The 22,676-nt window shown below is 42.8% G+C and overlaps 1 protein-coding gene across 1 annotated transcript in view; it reads right to left on the bottom strand.

Annotated features, from left to right (window-relative positions):
- LOC126539222 (dynamin-binding protein-like) overlaps window positions 1-22,676 on the bottom strand; it is a 56,401-nt gene that overhangs the window by 25,644 nt on the left and 8,081 nt on the right. The window contains exons 3-14 of the mRNA XM_050185989.3: window positions 17,958-18,213; window positions 15,871-16,507; window positions 11,636-11,997; window positions 10,172-10,203; window positions 9,741-9,875; window positions 8,208-8,328; window positions 7,197-7,317; window positions 5,383-5,509; window positions 4,642-4,733; window positions 4,325-4,474; window positions 2,851-2,956; window positions 94-227 (exon numbers count right to left, since the gene is read on the bottom strand). Of these exons, the coding sequence (XP_050041946.1) occupies window positions 94-227; window positions 2,851-2,956; window positions 4,325-4,474; window positions 4,642-4,733; window positions 5,383-5,509; window positions 7,197-7,317; window positions 8,208-8,328; window positions 9,741-9,875; window positions 10,172-10,203; window positions 11,636-11,997; window positions 15,871-16,507; window positions 17,958-18,213 (2,273 nt within the window). The remainder of the gene's footprint in view (window positions 1-93; window positions 228-2,850; window positions 2,957-4,324; window positions 4,475-4,641; window positions 4,734-5,382; window positions 5,510-7,196; window positions 7,318-8,207; window positions 8,329-9,740; window positions 9,876-10,171; window positions 10,204-11,635; window positions 11,998-15,870; window positions 16,508-17,957; window positions 18,214-22,676) is intronic.

Here is a 22,676-nt window from a genome sequence, read left to right as displayed (position 1 = left end):
AACCTGCAGGACTGCATTTCACAGGGGACAAAAAAGTTACCCAGCCTGCAAAATAAGGGCAAACTATGACAACTCAACACATTCTCTGCTCACCACAGACGTGAGGCCGAAGGTGGAAGACAGGAGGACACCAAATCTAGACGATTTCTTGAGGACTGAGTGCAGGTTCAGCTTTGCCAGTTTCCGGGACAAGGTGGACTCTGATGGGTCTTTCTTGTACTTGGACACTGAACGCAGGTGAGAAGGGGGATGAAAAAGATGACAATAGAAATAGCTTAATTTCAAAAATAGTTAGGGTACAAAGAGGCACAAATGTACTATTTGACTAGTCAAATATACAACATCACTAGATTTACATCTTCTGGAACAGCAGACAGTGAAGAGAGTCACAATGCTTAGTCATTCATATTAAGCAATAGCCGAGACATTAAAAACAGAAGAAGTGATTATGAATCTGTTTTCAGTGATATTTCAGTGCTTTTTTAACACCATGATCAGTATATCCAGGCAAGTTCATGGAGATCCACTTGCACCAATGAGTTGTAAATTTATATGGAATGACTTTTCTTGATAGGAGCTACAAATCTACCACATTATTTGCTAGAATTCATTTAATGTATGCCTTCATAGCATGACATTGTTTCACCTCACTGCCATTTGAATCTGGCTTTATTCTTGTCTTGTACTTGTGTTTCGCCAATACTCAAAAAACAATAATTATAAGATCTAGAGGCCCACCAGAAACAAAACAGGCAATGAAGGCACAACTCTAATGTACTTATGATAAATTTTTAATAACACATAAGCTTTTTTTTCACTTATGTTATATTTGGTGTATGTACTGGTACATGCCTTCTTGCCTGAAGCCTAATGTGTGTCATGTATTTGCACTGGTTTGTATTTCATTGTATGAAGCCTGATGTGTGTCATAAGCCTAATAAAAACAAGAACAAGAAAAAGGTGGACAAAGAAACAAAGCTGTTTAATAAAATTTCACAGGCAACAGCTGTCATTAGCAAAGTGTATGCTAGATGGCACCACAATACCGCACTGCAGCAAATTCTGGAGGCTTCGTCAAGGCAAGTAATATCTGCACCTTGCCAGCACAAGTACATCAACATGCCCCTGAAGTGGCAATTGATGACTAAGAGCTTGTATATCAGTAGCACCATGCGCAAGAGACCTAGGACTGCTATAATAAATCTCAGTCGCCATTTCATGCAAAGAGCCTCTAGTTTTATTCTTCCGAACAGTTGAAACTGTGCAAACAACAACAATAAATATGCCAACTGATATTAATTGATTCAGCAGAAGTGTTTGTTTGTGATGCGATTTCAGGGTCTTGAACTGCTGGTCTCGAATAGTTATCAAAAGAGTTAAGCAAAACAAAAAGCGTGTCTTCATTTTTGTGGATACAAAGCCCATTCCATTTTTTATGTTACAATGCATTTTATATGATATAGACATATCAATACAGACATATGATACAGAAATATGATACAGACATATGATACAGACATATGATACAGACATGTGCCACTGACATGCCCTTGCTTCTTTCTGAAACGCTGCCAGCGTCATTTTGCTAAAGCTGTGCATCATGGAAGATGTGTAATATGAATGGGAATCCCTACAGCAATCTCCATTATCAAACGTCGTTAAAGCAGGCAGGTGTCAATGAACTAAATGCAACATGGTTGACTTACGTATAAGACGTAAGAGGGCTGTAAAAGATTGGTAAGCAAAGTTCAGTAGGAAGTAGATACAGTACAGTAACTCACTCTTAGACATATCAGTTAACCAAAAGTGACTCTTCCAGCAAAGATGGGCAGGACAAGAAAGAATACATGGCATACATATTTAAAGCAACATAACATAATTTAACAATGTGCAACCACACTACTACACATTGGCAAAATGAACAGCTTCTGCTGTGCTGGCATAACCTTGCAAGTACAGGCTGGCTTTAAGGGAGACTATCGAGAAGACAGCGGTGTCAAACAGGGGTAGCCGACATTATAATTAACATCAAGAGGAAAAAATGGAGCTGGGCAGGCCACGTAATGTGTAGTGCAAATAACCGGTGTGCTGTTAGAGTGACAGAATGTATGCCTAGAAAAGGCAAGTGCAGTCAAGGATGGCAGAAAGTTCAGTGGGGTGATGAAATTAGGAAATTTAAAGGTACAACTTGGAACCAGCTAGTGAAAGGCAGGGGTAATCAGAGATCGCTTGGAGGGGCTTTTGTCCTCCATAGGCTGATGATGATGATGACGACGATGATCGGGAATAGGTATATTACTCTCTTTGAAATCTGTCACAGTTTGTTTGGTGGAAGATTGTTTTCCGTGTATAGAATCAAAACTATGGCCAAACATCCAATTTTAAAGCATAAATCATGACTGACCAGACACATGTTGCAGTCTTAAAAAGCAGCAATCAACTGCTTTATCGCGTAACAGGAGAAATAGGAGAAAGAATCCAAGTTTCTATGCCACCTCCTCAATCAACTTATCCACTTGGTCTCTGCTTGGTTCCATGGCCGACAGTGCCTTTCTGCTTTGATGTCTCTGCAAAAAGCACTACCTTGCGGCTTGCCTTTTGGAGGCAAGGAATGTTGACAGGTGATAAATTTGCTTACGTAAAGAACCTTAGTACTGTGGCTAAACAAACATAAATCCCCTCAATTTCTCCAAAAGTAGCGCCATTCTTAGATCTTTCTGCCACCCCTTCTCTCTACAGCGTTTCCTCCTTCCCGCCTCCTGACCTTTTTCTTTTTTTTTTTTTTTGCGTGTCGATAGTGTTATCAACAAGCTTGAAGGCGCACAAATGAGGTGTGGGAAGGTGGCCTACCGAGATCCTTCCTCCGTTTGAACTCGTTGATGGAGGTTGCAACATCGGACATCTTTGCCATGGCCTGTGCCAGCATTGGCTTGTCAGGGTGGCCAGCCTCTGTTGACTGTTTCCATTGCAAAGAAAAAAAGAAACAAAAGCACCAGAAAGAAAACTAAGTAAAGCTGATCACTGAAAGAAAGAAGAAAATAAGTCTCTATTGAAAAGAATGGTCCAGCAGTTTTAGTTGTGGTGGCCTCAGGTGGTGGCTCGAAGTCCTTGGACTCGGGCAGACTGAAAACTGCCATTTTCAAACAAAGAAATCACAAGATGGCATCCCAGCTGCCACTAAAAGAGCATGGTGCAGTAAGCTACAACTGTATCCAATCTTCTGCTCCCCTACTAGGAAGTACCACATAAAAAGAAAGTAAAGAGCACTACAATGTTAACCCTTTAACCCCCAAATTATATCCCAGAAAGACATACCAAATTCTCAAAATTCTTATCTAGTCATATCTTTTTTAGGTTATTTTCATGCTGAAAATATATTATTTTTTTTGGTTTCTGGTTATAAACAACACATAATTAAAGAAAAGAAAATGACGACCATATCTCGTCTGACAGTGGAAGCAGCACAACACCGAGCTTAACGAGTGTGCCTTGTCATTGGCAATATTGGCGCAACTTTCCATGACGAATACAGCTCAGGATTGGGGGTTAAAAGGTTAAACCATGGCAGTAGCTCAGCGGCTATGATGCTCCGCTGCTGAGCTCGCAGAAGCGGGTTTGGTTCCCAACAGCTGCAGCTGCATTTCGATGGGAGCAAAATGAAAAGAAACCCAAGTGGTCAAAATTAATCCAGACACATCTACTACAACGTTTCTCATAGCCCCACTGTTGTTTAGGGATGTTAAAACACATGAATCCATCAATCACTATGAAACAAGAAAGTTAAGAGGCCAGCAATGCCTGCCACATTGTCCCGTGACGATTGCCCCTGTTATCAGTAAGGTCGCTCGCAGTTGAACTACACGACTGGGTCAACATGCTTAGACACATAAGAACTCGTAGATGACTATTTTTGCTGAATAATCAGTTTCAAGGTGATATTGATGTACCATAGATTCCTCTTCACCAAAAGCACGAGCTGCTACTGCAAAGAAGTCAAGAAACCAAAGAGAAGCAGTAGTGCAGTTTGTCTTTGACGAGGAGAAGACAACATGGACACTACTTGCCACCGCACCTGCCAGGAACGCAACCTCTTACCAATGCAGCTAAACAGCATGTAAACGTTATTCAAGTAATCCTGGCCCTGCACTCATACTTGTTTCTATTAACATCTCAGAGACCTGCAACAGCTGCTTGTCTTGCAACTGATAGATTGACTGAGCGACAAGCAAGTGGCTAGTTAGGCGATTGAAAGAAAGAGTGATCAAGTGAGCAAATGAATGATAATGAAATGTCAGCTCCAGTAGGCAGGCTAAAAGTGACATGCCTTGTCCAGCTCGTTGATGAGGAGCGGGTACTTGAGTATGCGCTGCACAGGACGGATGAGTACGGACGGCAGGTCGAAGCAGTTGGTCTCGTGCTGCATGCGCTCCACGCCTGCCTGGAGGAACTGCGCGGCTCGTGCATTATCCATATACTGCGAGAAACCAGCAAGCAAAAATGTAGGTAAAGAATTCAAACAAAAAATTCCCGACAGTGTTTATTGTTTTATTCATGCATACCACCACCTTCTTTTATCAAGATCTCTATTTCACCAAAAAAACGTAACCAAAGGAGCCTTTCAACTGCCCCCTGCTATCATACCTTCGTCCAAAGGCCACTGACATCATCGTGGTTGCGGCAGTAGTGTCCGTAGACCTCTTTCAGCTCGTCAGCAACGTTCACGAAACAAGTGCCTGTATAGACAAGCTGTTATGGACAAGCTGTCTGAATAAAACTTACTTCCTAACTAATAGAAATGTGAATCAAACACGAACCCAGAAAAGTGCAATAAACAAGTCCAAAATAAGGCACCAACTTTCATTTCAGGTCGCTTGTCTTGTCGAAATTCATTTTTCACACCAGCCAAATCCTTACTCTGCCTGCATTCCTGCAGTCATATAAGCAGTGCTTTATTGAAAGACATTAGCACCTTCACAATCGAAGCAGTCAAGTCCCAACTGCCTGGCTGCACAAAGTGACTTGGCACAGAAAATACAGGACGAACAACACTGGTTGAAATGAATGTGTCATCTTTCGTCCAGCGTTTTCTGTGCCAAGTCACATCATACAATAATACCAACATTTTGACACTTCCTGATGAATCAAACACACAGAGTAATGACGGTTATGCGACTTGCAGAAGCTTACAAGGGAATGTAGTACAATCTAACTGGAAAAAAATACTGTACCTAGCAAACAAGTACACGAGGAAGCGGATTAAGACAAGTGCTTGTCTGTGTCCACTTCCTCCTATGCTTGTCTATTTAGCACCATTTGTCTGTATTTGTCCATGGATGTGGCAGGCAAATGATCTGTCTAAGCCTTTTCCAAAGTGTTGCTCACCAATGAGCTGCGAGCATTCCGGTTTCACCAGTTCCTTCTCCAGGGCGCTGAGCAGCTGTGATGAGACAGAAATCACCTCGTCGATGTTTCCAAACAGTGTCACAGCATCGATGTCCAAGCTTTGCATCTGAGAAAGGCAGCAGCAGCAGAAAAGAAACAGCACCAGGTCAACTTGGCGTAATCCAGCCAATAAATGCATGCTGCCACACTTCTTCCATTGCATAAGATTTGTGACCAAAGAATAGTGTGCCTCATGTGATTCGATGTAACAGTAAACTCTCATACTTTCATGTTGCCAAACATGGTGCACTTATTACATAGAAAGCATCACAAACCTGAAACTATTTACCACATAACAAGAGGAGTGACATGTTTCTGCAACCAGCGGCCATAGCATACCACTTGTGTTTGCAACCAAAACATGGTGTGTTGTTCATTGGGAGCACAAAGTGCACAAATAATACATAAACCAATGTAACCTCGTATCCACAAGTGACGTCACGACGAGCACTGGGGATACCAAAAAGGCCAAGAGAGGAGCATGGGATTGCTTTTTATTTCAGGGCGCGCCCGCGGCGCATAGCGCTGCCACATTTGGCATTGTTGATCATGACGGCATTTTGAACTCGATGAGTCTCTTTACTTGAAATGTTTAAAAAATATCAGAGGTGCCTAGTTTAGGGGCCCTTTAACAGTGGTCTTCAGAGTAAAGAAACGTTTAAACTACCTGTGAGTATCCAAGCCTATAAAAAAACTTGCAGATCAAGTCACACAAAGGATTGTGGCAGGGTCTGAGGCCAAACAGTATGGGGCCTTGCATAGTTTTTAACAGACTTAATTAGGATGAAATTATGGGGTTTTACATGCCAAAACCACTTTCCCATTATGAGGCACACCGTAGTGGAGAACTCCGGAAATTTAGACCACCTGGGGTTCTTTAACGCCTAAATCTAAGTACATGGGTGTTTTCGCATTTTGCCCCCCCTCGAAATGCGGCCGCGGTGGCTGGGATTCGATCCCGTGAGCTCATGCTCAGCAGCCCAACACCATAGCCACTAAGCAACCACGGTGGGTTTTTAAAAGGCTTGGTGCATGTCTAAGATGTATATGCTCCTTCGTGCTCTGAGAAAGTCGCATGGCTCTAATGTTCATGACAACAGAAAATATATATTGAGGTTCATACTCCTCACTGACAGGAGAGCAAGGTCTCAAGAAGCACAGAAGCACAGTCTTGGAGATGAGTGCAAGCAGACCTTAGAAGCTTGTCTTATGAGTAATGCACTGGTTTCATAAGAACCTGACGAAAGGCTCATGAGATATCGAATGCGCGGTCTTCTGCAGCTCATTTTTTCCCTCACACACATCAAGAAGTCATGATCACCGTGATCATAAGCCTATTTTATACACAGTGCAGGATGAAGGCTTCTCATGATGATCTACAATTTCTCGCGTCTTGAGTCATCCAACTCAATCCAATGCTTGCAGATTTCCTTATCTCGTTGCACATCCTATTCCATCCTCTACGCAATCCAGGCAAAGCTCTTCAGCACTCATCTGAAGAATGTGCATCACTCCCTCTTCCTCTTTCTTCCTCTCCCGTCCTGGACTGCAATTCCCTTGCCATGAGTCCATTCTGTTGCTCTAGTGCAGCTTGTCATCATCATCAGCAGCAGCCTATATTTATGTCCACTGCAGGACGAAGACCTGCCCCAGCGATCTCCAATTACCCCTGTCTGTAGTGCAGCTTGTACCGGATCTTTACCTTATTGAGGCAAAAGCTTAGGACCAAAAACATGGAAGCACAAAGAACGCACCCTGCTTCGAGAGACGTCGTTGAGGTAGACATCGCAGCACACCTGCAGTGCCTTGATGTAGTCGCGCTCCGTCTGGAGAAGCTCTGTCAGCACGCACTGCCGGTGGTCCCTCAGCTTGCGCCTGCACCGAGGTTGAGAAGTGAAGAGCGCAACATGCTTTATGAACTTCGTAACAAGACAGGATTCTTGCACCTGCCCCTCGCTTAAGCATGAAAACTCAGGGGAGCCCAAGTTCTAGGGAGATCATTACAGATTTTAGGGGTTCAAAGTACAGTAAAAACTTGTTAAGTCAACCCTCATTATTCTGGAAAATCAAATTATTTGGGCTTGTCCTCTGGTCCAAGCAGGCACATGCATTAATTAATGGCATCAAACCCTTGTTAATTCAAACCTATTTGGTTGCACACCAGTTAATTCGGACAACCCCCAGACTGCAGAGCGCTGCAGATGTCAATGCAAAAGAGAAAAAGCAGCGCTAGTCCAACCGAAACGAAGCGGCGGAGTCCATATCACCATAGTCATCAGCAAAAGATGCAGAAGCGACAGGAATAAACGCTTCATGGCTATTTGTGCCTATTAGTTTTTATTCTAGTGCTTATCGTCGCACATTACACCTTAACCAGCGCGTCTACAATGATTTTGTGTGAAATCGAAGTAAGGGTTGCGGATTTATTTCGTAAATAAGAGCAGATTGGTGTAGTAATAACTTATTTACTGCTTTCTTGATACTCTAAATAATTAGACATTCAGTTCATTCGGAGATTTTTTTCCTGTCACTGGAGTGCCTTGAATTCAGGCCTCACACCATGGTATAATCACTGCATAAGGCCTGAATTTCTCAAATTTGCAAGAAATCATTATGTATACCACGTTTTAATGTGAAAATTCAAAAACACACAAAAAATGGAGTACAGCCTCTCAGCATAGGGTGTGGTTTCCCAGATCAGGTCAAGTGGAACCTGCTATCATATGGCTAGCGAGCAGATAATTCAACAATATCAGGGCACTCACCGCTTTTCCTCATCCTTGGCTGCCGAGTCATTTGCTGTTCCACTTTGGCTTGTAGAAGCCGTCAGTGGCGTTACTTCATTGACCTGATCCTGTGTCGTAGCTTCTGGTCCAGACAATGTATCTGTGTGTCGGAAAGGTCGAAGCAAGCACACGCTCAACTGACGTGAACCAACAAAAAATTGGCAGTTTCGCCAACCGGTGAAGCCCTGACTGAAATAGCAAGGTTTAGTGTTGTACTGTTGAATGGTGTTCTAACAGTACACGGGTCCAACTAACGCGGACACAACATATGCGGGTGCACAAAAATTATTGCACTTTCTTTTAGATTGGTCTATTTATATTATTTAAATAGTTATAATTGCTATCACAATAATAACTATATAATGTACAGTTTTACAAACCCAGGGCAGCGTGCCCACAACACAGGAGTGGTATTCTTGGTTAATGACATTTGGGGATATCACTTTAAATGAATACTGATTGCCCAAGCCAGCGTGCACAATTATTGTGAGGTTTGAGTACACGAGCATTCTAGCATTCCACACATACTGAAACGTGGCCACTGCATCCAAGAATGAAACCCGCAACCTCATGGAAAGAACAGCTCTCTTTACACAGATATTTGATGATTGCACTGACATTTGCATTGAAACTAAAGAGCACAAACAAGCCTTCAGCCCTCGATCCCACCAAAACATGGCTGTTGAGGCCATATGCCAGTGACAGACATTATCATAGCAGATGCACAAACACTTGAGCACAGAAATACAACTGTTCCAATCAGCGAACTTATTACCAGCAAACTGATTTCTGAAATATTTGGTAAATTCAGTCAAGGACCCATGTTTAATGCCAAGCTGTGCACACCTACCTGCAGCAAAAGGCCACTACAAATACAAGCTCCCCTTGGCTCGATGGAACTGTCTGATACATCATCAGCATCAGCAGCAGCCTATTTTATGTCCCTGCCATCTCGAATTACCTCTGTCCTGCACCAACCGATTCCAACTAGTGCCGGCGAATTTCTTGATTTCATCACCCCACCTATTCTTCTGCCATCTTCGACAGCACTTCCCTTCTCTTGGCACCCATTTTATAACCTAATGGTCCACCAGTTATCTAACCTACACATTACATGACCTGCCCAGCTCTATTTCTTTCTCTTAATGCCTATTAGAATATCGTCTATACTCGTCTGCTCTCTGATCCACACAGCTCTCTTCCTGTCTTTTAATGTTACACCTAACCTTTCTTTGTTTCATCACTCTTTACACAGTCCTTAACTTGTTCTTGAGCAAAGCAGATGAAAAGAAAAAGAATGGTGGCAACCGCAATGCATGTAGAGAAGGAAAGGTGAGTGAATTAGACATACAATTCAATATACAGCCTTTAATTTTCTCAATTTTATTTCATTTTCAATTAGAGAGCTACCGTTTGGCATTCCAATGCCCCTACGGAACACAACTGAACTATGTACAACAGGTTTAATATCAGACTGTGAATAGCCAGTCACAACTATGGCACACAGCTCACCTGATGCTGCCCACGGGTCTGGTGAGGCAAGTGGTATTGGAGGTGCCGACCTGTTTGGCAGTGAAGTCACGCTAGTGGACGATGTTGAGGGTACGGCTGGTGGCGGCCGCGTTGGCACGGGTGCTTTCCGAGTCACTGCAAGTTGAAAAAAAAGTAAACACAGAAAGAAAGAAAGAGGGTATGGATGAGATGAGCACAAACAATTGAAAAATACTAGCGCCGCTGCTAAAATTCTCGGAAACTTTTTTCTGTCTCATAGCACTTACTGCAGCCAGTCATGCATGCAGAGTCGTGGCCACATATCAAACTGCAGCATTGCACTCAGCATGATAGTGCATATAAACAAGCAACAATTTTCACCCAATAAACCTTCGCGAGAATAATTCCTTTCTTAGCAAGAGAAAAGAATACTGAGAAGTTTATACGCTCACCTGGTTTGGCTTCATGAAAACTGGCAACTTCCCTGCAAAAACAAAAAAAAACTTCTTTTAAGAACAATCCCTTTTCTCCCACTTAAAACAAAACTTTTTTTTTTCTTTCTTTTTGAAAGCATTGCAAATTGTTAAAATGCTTCCCGCAGCGTACACCACTTAACAAAACTTTGCTATCCCATAAACAGAATACAGTGGACTTAGAATAACTAAAACTCGTGACAGACCGCAGATTTTTCTTCCGAGTTGGTGTGTGTATTATTCTATGTTCAGTAATGTTTAAAAAACTAAAACAGTTCTGTCTTATAAGATAGTACACACAGGTGTATACACTTGGTCATGTTCAAATATACACATGAACAGAACAATTAAATGAATAAAAACACATTCTACCTGTCATTGTTCATAGCGGCAGAGTCAGTGGCATCACTTCAAAGTGGTGCCAGTCAACGTGCTCGAATAACAAACATTAGTACACTTTGAGTAGTCATGCCTTGCGCTTTGACTAGTCATGCCCGTGCAACCTCTTCAGCAGGAAGGGGATAGAAAACTAGCCAAATCGATATTGCTTCATAGCTAATAATAACAGCGCACTGAAAACAAATACCAAGGTGCATACGCAGCACAAGCAGCAATTTTCAACTTGAAATTCACCGAGGAAATGAGTCAATTAAACCCTTCTTTTGATGATTCAGGATTAACTTTGACCACCTGGGATTCTCTAAAGGCTGAGTGCCACGAAATTTCACTTTGGCTAAATTGGTTACAAATGATTAGTATATATACACTAAAACAATCTAGGCAAAGCTGCAGGTCAGGTAGTTGTCTTATTTTCTTATTAACAGCCTTTAATACCACCAAAGTAGATGACACGGGCACCTGGTGGCTAACAGATGTGACGGATATCCCAAACCATGGCCCCAGCAATTTTCGAAACACTGCAGGCTTTGCTGATATCCAAAGTCATGGCCAGGAACTGCGCTGGTTCTGATTGTTCTGGGTTCTGCTTCATTTCTGGCGAGATATAATGGCAGTGTTTCTTTCAGTTTCTATATCAAAACTGTCGATTTTTGCTAGCGTTTTGTGACACATCCACTTGCATTTCAAACACAAAATTTTTCATCTAAAGCTGGGCTTTTCATGCAGTCTAACATATTGTTGCAGTTGGCCTTTAATGTGCACAGATATCTAAGTACACGAGCGTATTGAACCTCCATTTGAATGGGGCCACATTAGCTGTGAATTGAAGCCTTAGCCTTGCACCGCATGCTTTTTAAAATGTGAGGTTGATGAACGTAGTCAACACTCAAGAAACAGGTCTACCACCTCCAACTGTTGATCAACCTGTCTGTTGTCATGACTTTGTTACAAGAATGAGGCTTTGCTAATGACACTGTAACCTACCAATGTGACAGAACTTATCTATCTTTAGTCTGCCATTAGGTTTAGAGAGACGGGAGTCACCTCTTGAAAGCTGCGCTGTCCGAACTGGTGAGGGTGTTTGCGCGTCTCAACGGAGGCACAGCAGCATCAGAGACAGCGGCAGGCGCTCCCTGACTCGAGTCCCCTTCACTGGATGTGGAGACGGGAAGACTCTGAGGTCCGTGCCCTTCAGAGGCTTGGGGTGGCGGTGATGCCTCTTCCGCGAGGCTATTCCATGGCGGCAGCGTCTTTCTCCGCGGCTCCCCAGCACGACATATCGGTGCGGAGTTGAACCTTCCCATCTTCCGCAGGCCAACTTCAGCAGCGTCTGATGACGACGACCTTACCATCTCCTCGACAAACGATGTTGGGCAGATCCCTACGCGTCCGTCCCGTGACCTTGCCTGTAAGAAGATTGGTGATGCAAGATTGTGAGCATTGCCCTTTCAGCTCTGCCTGTTTCAATTTCCCCATGTTGCTCAAGTGCACTCTCCGTAAAATGTGCCCAGGTGACTGTTGCGATGGTGCTAGGCCACTAATAAGCCAGTGTTGAGCCAATGTTAAGGTGACATTGAGCCACAGTTGAGCAAGTCTCTGCTGGTTGACATGGTAGGGCTCCTAGAGCAGTCCTGCCACTGGGAGAAGCCCAGATGTTGTGGTTTATACTCCACAGGGGTTAAGTACAGCACATGCCACAACGCACGTCACTGGTTCAGCTCTCGTCACACACACAGTGGCGGCCTCTGCACTTTTAAAGATGCTAGGCATCTGCAGAGGCAGTAACATGAAGCCGATGTGGCACAGCAGTAAATCTAATCCTTTGCATGGTTGACATAGAAGGGACAGAAATGCTTTTTATCCTATTAATCACACCAGCTGCAAAATTTTCCAGAGGACACCTGCTTCAACATGCAGCATTCAGACTATAGCCTGAAAGCACAAAGATTTGTCATGTCACACCAGTTGTGGGCAAAGAAAAAAGGATACAATTCTGCTTCTGCAATAGTACGCCTTATACCTAGCCACAAGTGCAATGTTATAAGATTAATTTTCTAGGGCCTTAACTTTCTTAGTACGATTAAGCGTGAAATTGCTGCTACATGCAAGCATTCAATGACATTGTAGCGCCCTCCCTTGGGCGGCACCTAGAACCCAGATAGTACGTGCCTCCATGTGAACAAAATAAAGATAACGCCTGTTCATGGCATGCGAAGCTACGATTCGCGGTTCTTTTCCAGCATCGATTCGGGTCAGCTGTCTTTCTCCTTTGCACCTGAGGCATAAGCCTACAAGTGGTGACCTAGGACAAACACAATATCAGATCCGCCCGAACCCTTCATGAAACAGGACTCACATCCGCAGAATATCTCGTTGCTGCAGCTTTGCCTCCCGCCCTTCTGGCCCCAGAAAGCGCAAGTTTAGTTTCACCAGATCGAGGCGCAATCCTGCCTCTACCGCATCTACTCAAAAACGACACACTACTACCATGCTGCCTCATTCCTTCCTCTTGATGTCGCCAGCGAGGTCTCGGACGTTCGGGCATCGATTGGGGTCAGCTGTCTTCCTCGTTCGCTCATGAGGCATAAGCCTACAGCATTAAATGTCTTATGATGATAATTGTAGCGAATGCAGCACGGCATTGTTTGAAAATGCCAATATCAACATAAATTATTCAGTGGGCAAACACCACCAGCACTAATAGGCATATTTTACTAATGCTTATTCCAGTTTACGTCAGAAATGTATTGTTCAAGTGCCACCCTAAGTGCTAACATTGGGTGTGAGAGTATGTGCAAGAATAGTTGCAAGAATGCACTACACATTAAATGGCATTAGTTTTAATAGAATTAAGCATGACTGTGCAGCGTCACGTAAGTGACATTAAACATTAGGGCATTCAGCAGTTAATGTCATTTTTCATGCCCGTGTGGCACAGACTCGAGGAGTACAAGGATGTTGCTAACGAACTAATGAAACAAATAATAAACAGTGTTACACAGATCTTACAAAAAAAAGAAACAATGAGCGGTCAGCCACCTTTTCCATTTGCAGCACTGTTTAAAGTGCGATTGATGATACCATTCATCTCAGCATCGACAGATAATGTGCCAGTCAGAAAACTTTCACAATTTGACGACAGAGGATACACCCCTTGAGCAACTTTTACAGGTAAAGAACTCTGGCCCAAAGCACAAAAAATGATCATAAGACATGGTGCAGAAACCAAGGCACTCCAACAAGGTATCAGTGGAAACAAACATATATTTCACATAGTTGACTGAAAGTCCCCTACTGCTAAAGGAGGAGGTAGAAGACCTCAGATGCATACACAAAGGCATGCATGCACAGATAACACAAATCCCATCTGTTAATAATGATAAAAACAGTGAAAACAAAAAACACCCTGCCATCAAGCACAACTACAAGGACTACTGCAGGATATGGTCCCTACTCGAGACCAGATGCACTAAATGATGCTGTTTTAGGCACCTTTAAATGGCATTTAATCTGTTAATTAAGGGATATATACGTACCAAATACCGTCCTTTAGGCCCATGTATAGGTTCAATTTAAAAAAATCTTCCACTGTGAATATAGGACAAAATATGATTTTCTAAGGAACACAGCCCACTAAACCCCTATTTGATGAAATTCATTTTATTTTCTCAGTAAAATAGAAGCAGACAAGTTGTGGGTTACAAAATTTTTCTTAAATTTAGTTTCACCAGACACCATGAGAAGAGTTGTGATAGCCGTGACAAACAAACACCATCTCAAGACTTCTGGGTTTCATGTCACACTTCTTTTTTAATTATTATATTAGTTTGTATCCAGGAAAGGAATGCCCAGCATCTACCGAAATTAGCAGCACATATCTGTACTTCAAAACATTAAACGATCCAGTGCCATCTGGCACTACAGAAATGTTTGCCAGTCAGAACTCCTGACAATGTTTTACTACCAAAAACCCAAAATTTTTGTCCAGGACAGACTGAAGTTTCGAGCTATATCAACAACAGATCCACTGGGCATGGTAGTGAACCTTTCCTGAACGTTTAAAGTGAGCCACACATGCTGGGTCAGAATTGCGCCCGGGGATTAAATTTCCCAATGATGCTGGGTAAAAACGTGAAGTGAACGCACAAGTATGTTAAGTCACCTTCAGGTGTATCGTTGTGTAGCGTAGTTTCAGCGCATCTGACCGCAAAGCTCTTGTCTGCTGCAAATAGTAGCGTTTACGTCGGCAAAGTGTTTGTCGTGAAAATTAGCTGCATTCAGCCACGTTTTCCTGTGAAATATAGCAATATAAACAAAATAACGCTACGATAAAACAAGGAAAAAGGCATTTTTAGGCTCTGAAAATCTAATATAGGCACCAATATCGAAATAGGCATTTCTGGGCAACTAAAAGTGCACCGTTCATGCTTATATGTTAAATAGGCATAGTAAGGACGTAGGGAAAAAACAGCCATTTTGCCTAAAGTTAGGGTCTCTATTCATTACACCATAAAGAAGAAACTCAGCTCTCCCACATCCCCTGACGTATTATTTTCCTGCATGGCTCTCATGTCTCCCAGAACCCAGCTTCTCAGAGTCGGTGGTTATGCAATTGTACAAGAGATGGCGTGTGCTCCACTGTTAACACTATCTGATGGCGGGGATAACCAGGCGCACAAGGAAGTAGCCTGTTCCTCTTTGGCTGTGGGAAATCGGCGCGGCTCGACGGGGCACCCCGCGGGACTGTCTCAGTGTTGTCTCGTCAGCTTGTAGTATGCGCCTCCATTCATGAAACTACCCCCACAATAATTTAGGCATTGCTGTCCGCATCTATTTGATCGATATCCTTTCATGGTGAGTCAGATTTCCTTGATTAGTCAGCGCCCATCAGCATATTCCATTAATTGTAATTCGGCTAGCTGGCACCAATGTAAATAAGGCACAATAAATGTCCGTTGGTTTCTTTTCACTGCTGTGCACTGTCTTCCCTTTGTCCCTAACCACGCATGAGATTCTACAACATTCAGTGCGCGCAACCTCTGCTGCATTTGCTAAATTTCTTCTTTATTTCTTTTTTCTCCTAATCTCACAAAAGCCGACTGTACCATTAAGTTCAGCCGCACAGGCATATTTCGACAGAACAAATTAAATACTAGTGAATAGCCTTTCTGATGTAGGAATCTCAAAAGCCTCTGGTGTCTACAAAGGCATTCCTAAACTATGCAAAGCCTATCACACTCATCAGAACAAGTCGAAACAGAAACACAAGTTCTGCTCACCTGATACCAGTCGTTGTTGACCTTGCCAAGCAGGACAACGACCTCGCCTGCCGTCAGTGCTAAGTCACCTTCGACAGTTGCTGGAAAATCAAACAAGGCTCGTCCAAAGCAGGCCCCCGAAGCACTGGCTTCACTTGCTGCCAAATTGCTCGGGGCTGCTGCTGTATTCACTGCAGGGTCGGCACAGTCGACGATGATGTCCACATACTCTGTTGGAAAAAGCCCAACCCTGCCGTTGAGCTCACCCTCCGTCCACTCGTCATCGACGTGACGGATGAGTGTGACAAGCTCTCCCTCTTGGAATGACAGCTCGTTGGGGTACTGGGCCTCAAATGAAAACTTGGAGCGTGCATATGGCGCCAGACCGGAGTTGAGGCTGTGGTAGCCACTGACGTCAGATGACGCCAGCGCTCCATTCACGGCTACTGAGCTTAAGTCCCCAACTATGTTGGCTTGACCAGAGTCAAAAGAGCGTTGTGGCTTTGGTGGACCCGGGGTACTTTGAGGCAAATATCCATTCGGGCCGTCGGACGTGGGCAGCTGGGATGCTTTCGCTAGTGCGGCGGTCTCCTCCTCGTCGGAGAGGAGTGTGACGAAGTTTCGGGGAAACTTGCCAGACCGGCCGTTGCATTCACCCCTGTTTAGACGTGGAAGAATGAAGAAAGTGTATACTATTAAGAAACAGAGCCATGACCATGACAGCACCATACAAAAATGAAAAAAAAAAAAGAAAAAGAAAGTCATGATTATGATAACTAGAAAAATGGCAGCTTGGCAAGAGTCAAACACTTATTTGTTTGTTGAGTGTGCAATGCGTAGTTCACCATAAGGTTAACCTTGGGGCTAATTGGGGCTTACGGCTAACAAAGAAATGCCAGCATCTGACTGTTACCATACGGCCGTTTTCTATCTTTCAAGTATATGTTCCTAATGAACATTTCTACAGATAGCTCGCGCCAAATGTAAGCCAATATGACGGTGCCCATCGGGTACATTTTTCCATACACTGGAACCCCAAACAAAAGCCACCCACAGGGACCACATGTTCTAAGCATTGATGTGCGTGACACTCTAGTTCGAAGTCCAAACAAGTAAATGAGTTTTAGGCTCAATTACAATCACAATGGAACCAAAGGTCATTTGGGGACTCATGCATTTTCCATCCATGTCGGTACCTTGCACCTAGATTATTCTGATGAAAAGCCTCCCAAAGCTGTGTTAAAAATCCCAGAACAAATGTTTATCACACATGCAATGCACTTTTCACAAAAGAATGTGCATACACATTTGGAAAAGTAAAACAATAGGCAAACTCCGCATATTTTTCTTTCCAAAAGAACTTGAGGGCGACTAAAGGCTGAGAAGAATGCACACAAGAAAGAGCAACAGCTTCGTAACACACAACTAACATTGAGTAAAGCAAAACACACATGACGTGATTCGGCATACAATCCGATAAACAACCTGTCACACCAAATGTTGCACCAAATTAGCTTCTGACAGGTGCCAATGGGCTTGACTAGGTTTTAACAATCACAACAGTCACATTTTTACACGTGTTGCACCTCACATAGGACGCCGTGCTGTATGTACTATGTGTTGCCCGCATAAAGGCCAATTTTAATTAAATCATGTACTGTGTAAAAAACCTAGTTTAAGACAGAAGAGTCTGTGCAAAATTTTACCTTTGAAATACGAGTGGAAGCGTCGTGAAAAGCTTGCGAAAATCGTTGTTTGTGATACCAAAACTGAAAAACGTGCCATCATTACTGCATGCTGAAATTGATGCATGAGCTAGGATGCACAGTTACTTGGCATGACTCCCGAAACAAGACGGCACCCATTGGTGCCCGGGGCATGCTGAAAAATCTCGGAGGCGGTGCGCTGGAATTTGTCACAGCGACAACCACTGTGTGCATGCTTTAGGTGCTGTTTAAAGGCTGCTAAGAAGAAAACAGTAAGATTATCAACTCTATGGCTTGCCCAGATTGCTTTAGTGGTATATACCACTCATTTATAAAAAAACAATGTTGAAAAAAAGGAAATGACATTTCACTACCGTTGACCTTTAACAAAGTGGCACTGACCAGAACCAGTCCTTGTCAATGATGCGCTGGATGTGCACGACATCACCACTGCGCAGGCTCATCTCATCGTCAAGTTGGGCGGTTAAGTTCTGCAGCACGCGAGCCCAGAGGTCAACGTTCTGTGACCCCTGAGTGTAGCGGAGATTCGCCTTGTCCAGCATCCAGACATGCGAGAGCGGAAAGATGCCCTCACGTCCGTCCAGCTGGCCCCTCCACCAGTTCGCATCCACCGCGGCCAGTCCAATGATAAGGTCGCCTGTGACCGAAACATTATCAACTTTCAGAACAACCAGCGCTCGTACTGATATTTGGTTTGAAAACATTGTGGCACAAGAATTAGAGAAACAGGGAAATCTATTTACAAGGTATATACAAAAGACAGGCAGAGCAGGCAAGTCCCTAACATCGTCGTCTTCAGCCCAAACTTGTGCTGCCCTTCTTCCAGCTTGCTTTCAGCATTGTAACAATATAGTATACACTTGAAAGAGAGGAAAGAGAAAGCAAGGAGCAAGCTGGCAAGTGCCGCAGGAAAGGGCACCACACTTTCTTACTCTTGAGAAAGGAGCGGACAAAACCATAGAAATGGAAGACGGGAAGGAAAAAGAAAGAACAAGGTGATAGATAACAAGGAACAAAGCAAGACAATGAAAGAGAAAGAAAGACCAGAGCACAGTCAATCATTGCAGGTCACACTACTAAATGAATGTTGGAAATAGAAGAAATAATCTCCAAGGTCTTGTCACTCGAAACAAATAGAAATAAGCTACAAACAGGAAGCCAAGTTAGTTTCTACTTGAAAAGTAAGGAGGGCACCTTGAGACACACAACACCTAGGTTACAGATATTCATCAAGGAATTTACACTGAAGGACGTAGAAATGAGAGTCCCTCACTAGCGACATGCGTGGTGTAATAAAAGCGGGACACTCCAACATCAGGTGCTCAACTGTCTTGCAGCAACCGCAATACGCACACGATGTCCATGTGTCCTCGTACTATTTGGGACACTGTCAAACTAAGCCACATCTGCGTTTGAGTCAATCAAAGGGGGTGTAGCTGTTTCAAGTTAAGAAGATGGTGAGTTTGACAATGCAACGGAATCACTCGAGGGAAGTGATTTTTGTAGCCTTGGGGAAACTCTGCCAGGCTTCAAGCAGTGCCAAAAAGCAGGCTGCATCATCGCCTACTTGCACAAGAGATGACAACAGATGCCCAAAGAACTTCCCCACTGACCACACTGAGTCAATTCAATTGTCAGGCAAGGCTTATAGAAGGGACACAAAGAAGCAAATGTCAATAGGTTGACTAGTAAAGAACTGTTTCAAAACATTATTTTAATTCTCCTGGTTGAAGAATGTTTATCGTTTGAAAAAAATAAGGGCTAAGCATTCCTTCTTTGAATTTTGCATCAAAACCTCAGTGCCTGTACATCACCATGACATCTCAGATTTCAATTTATCTTCTCACACCTGGCTCATTATGCCATAGCAATAGTTCTTGAAACTTGCTGTCGAGACACTTTGGCTCTTTTAGCAAGCAGTGCAATACTTCATTCAGAAAAAATTAATTAGTCCAAAGTAGACACTGTCATAACCCATGACATCATGGCGAGCTTGAGTGTGAACTTCAGGGCTTCGTCACCACCCCTTTTAATTACTGAGTCTTTTCTGGCTTACAAAGCCTACTTTTACTGTAAAACTGCCATTTTGTTATAGCAGAAGTGCATGAAACTAATGCAGCTTAACTTGAAATTCCTCATTAGTGTCTTTTTAAAGCAGAATGAAAGCAGAATACATACGAGACGAAGGGTGCATCAGCTCTTTACAGGCTTGGCTTGGTAAGCGTCACTAGGCTAGGGTGTTAACTGGCTATATGAAACATTATTATGTTACCCTGTGCTTCTAAAAAATAGCTAAAGTTTGGTGCTTACGAATTCCACAACTGAATGACGTCATGACAGCTTTCAATCAGTACTACAAAAACAACTATGCTTGCAAGGCACCGAGGTCAGTGAACTGCTCCATCAACGATGCGATGTGTTGTCAACTGTAGCTTTTCTTTTTTCTTTCGGTAGTCGACCGCTCTGTGCATTGCGAAACATGCATGACAACATGTAGCGCCATGCCTTGTGTTCTAAGCAGTTTAAGCATGTTTTTACGTATAGTTGAGAGTAAAAGTTTGAATACCACAGGCATTCCAAAATATGTTTTTTAATTCACAGCCTAGACATGCAGGCTGCGAAGCAGATGCTACCTTATTGGCTTCCTACCTTGCTAAATTAATTTCTCAATAACAGTATCGATATAACAACGATGTAGATGCAAGTGCAGCTAGACATCTCTGTGACGAATATATTCAATGCGAAGGGTGGCTTTTACTCTTTTTCTTGTTGAAAATGCTTTATTGTTTACAAGCGCCCCCATTCCACATATGTGTAATGTGTATTGTGCTTGCATTTGCCTGCTTTTTTTTTTTACAAACGCCCCGATGCCACATATGCGTAATGTAGTCTATTGTGCTTGTATTTGCCCTTGATTGCGTTGCTTCTTTTATGTTTACAAATGCACCCATGCTACATATGCGTAATATAATGTGTATTGTGCTTGCATTTCCCTTTGTTTGTTTGTTTTTGTTCCCAAGCACCCCCATGCCACATATGTGCAGTGTAATGTGTATTATGCTTGCATTTGCCTGTCTCTTTGTTTTGTTTACAAACACCCCCAGCCACATACTATGTGTAATGTACTGTGTATTGTGCTTGCATTCCCGTTTGTTTGTTTATTTCTTTTTTTATGAATGCCCCTACGGCCACAATGTGTAACAATGTGTATTGTGCTTGCATTTGCCTTTCATTGCTTTGCTTCATTATTGTTTACAAGTGCACCCACGCTACACATTAATTAATTTATTTATTTAATTGTTTGTTTGTTTATTTACTCATTTATTTACTTATTTATTTACTTACATATATACTCATTCATTCATTCATTTATTTATTTATTGGTTTCCTGAGGGGCATTACATGAGGGTGGGCGTACATACGGTGCATAAGATTATCATGAAACATCATGGGCATGCTTCAATGGTTCGCTTAAAACACTGCGAATTGATGATAATAGCGGTTCCTGCTAGCAGGTCATTCCAGTCTCGAGCAGTGCGCAGCAAAAACGATTGCTGGACAGTAGTGGTGCGGGCATGCTCAGGATACACTGCATTGGGATGGGTGGTGCGAGAAATGCGGTGGGCTCTTCTGATGTGCTTATTTTCAATAGGCAAAGAATGTAAAAACTTGTGATACAGGCAAAGTCGTGCAATTCTGTGGCGGGAAACAAGAGTGGAAAAGTTAGGCTGGGTTTTCAGGGCGGAGATGCTTGAACCACGGGAGTACTCGAAAAGTATGAATCTTGTTGCGTGACATTGGACGGGTTCCAAAACGGGATTTTGGACGGAACATTAATCAGGTTAATTTGGTGATATGTGTAATATAATGTGTATTGTGCTTGCATTTCCCTTTATTTTATTTTCGTTACGAGCGCCCCCATGCCACACATGTGTAATGTAATGTGTATTATGCTTGCATTTGCCCGTTCTTTTTTTTTAAAGTGGACCATTACACCACATATGTGTAATGTAATGTCTATGTGCTTGCATTTGCATGCTCTGTTTTTTGTTTACAAGCACACCCAATGGCACACATGTGTAATGCAATGTGTATTGTGCTTGCATTTGCCTTTGTATTTCTTGTTTTGTTTACAAGCACAGCCATGCCCCATATGTGCAATGTAAGGTGTATTGTGCTTGCACTTCCCTTTGTTGTGTTTTTCTTGCTTACAAGCAACCCCATGCCACATACGCATAATGTAATGTCTATTGCACATGCATCTGCCTTTCTTCGTTTTGTTTAAAGGCTGAGAAAACTGTGCACGTTATTTGTCTGTTACAGTCCCACTGTTCACTTTTAATGCATTAGGAGCGACGTGGAAGAAAAGGCGTGTGTGTGTGTGTGTGTGTGTGTGTGTGTGTGTGTGTGTGTGTGTGTGTGTGTGTGTGTGTGTGTGTAAGTGCGTGCGTGTGTGCGCGTGCGTGCATGTGTGTTGTTGAATCACTGGCAGTGGCAATTAATCACTAAATTGCCACTGAATTTCTTTTCTTTCTATTACACCTCTTCATCTTCACCATTGTACCTTAATTCTTTATTATAGTTATATATACCCAACTGCCTGTTAATGGTTAGTCACGTGTTGTGGGAGTAAGTACCTTGTCAAGCTACTAAATGTAGCAGCTTTGACACTGATTGTTGCTAATGTTGTATTTCTTTTTTCTAGGGTTTAAAGGGTTTACTTAAAGCAAAACAGTAAGTTGAAAATGTCATACCAGTACATCTTTAGGAAACACTAGAAAGAAACAGATTACATTACTAGAAGAATTGCCCCAAATTCTTTACTTCATTTTTTTTTTTTTTCGGAAACGGTGTGATTAGTACCACCAGAGAGCTAGCTAGCCCTTTGATTTCCCCAAAAAACAGGGCACCAACGAAGTCAGTGTGACATGGTTTTCATGCCACTTTCACATATTTGGACTGTTTCTGCACGGGAGAACCTAGTTCTCAAATGTGGTCAGCCTGTTCCTGCTAAATTTCAAATGTAATGCAATCCCTATTCATTTTTTACTACCGTGTTGCAGACGCTCTAAAGGTCCAAGCAAGATAAACAAAGAAAAA

The sequence above is a fragment of the Dermacentor andersoni genome, chromosome 11 (assembly GCF_023375885.2).
Source record: "Dermacentor andersoni chromosome 11, qqDerAnde1_hic_scaffold, whole genome shotgun sequence".
NCBI lineage: Eukaryota > Metazoa > Arthropoda > Arachnida > Ixodida > Ixodidae > Dermacentor > Dermacentor andersoni.
Note: the sequence above shows the minus strand (reverse complement) of the source record. Positions and strands in the feature narration are given on the sequence as shown.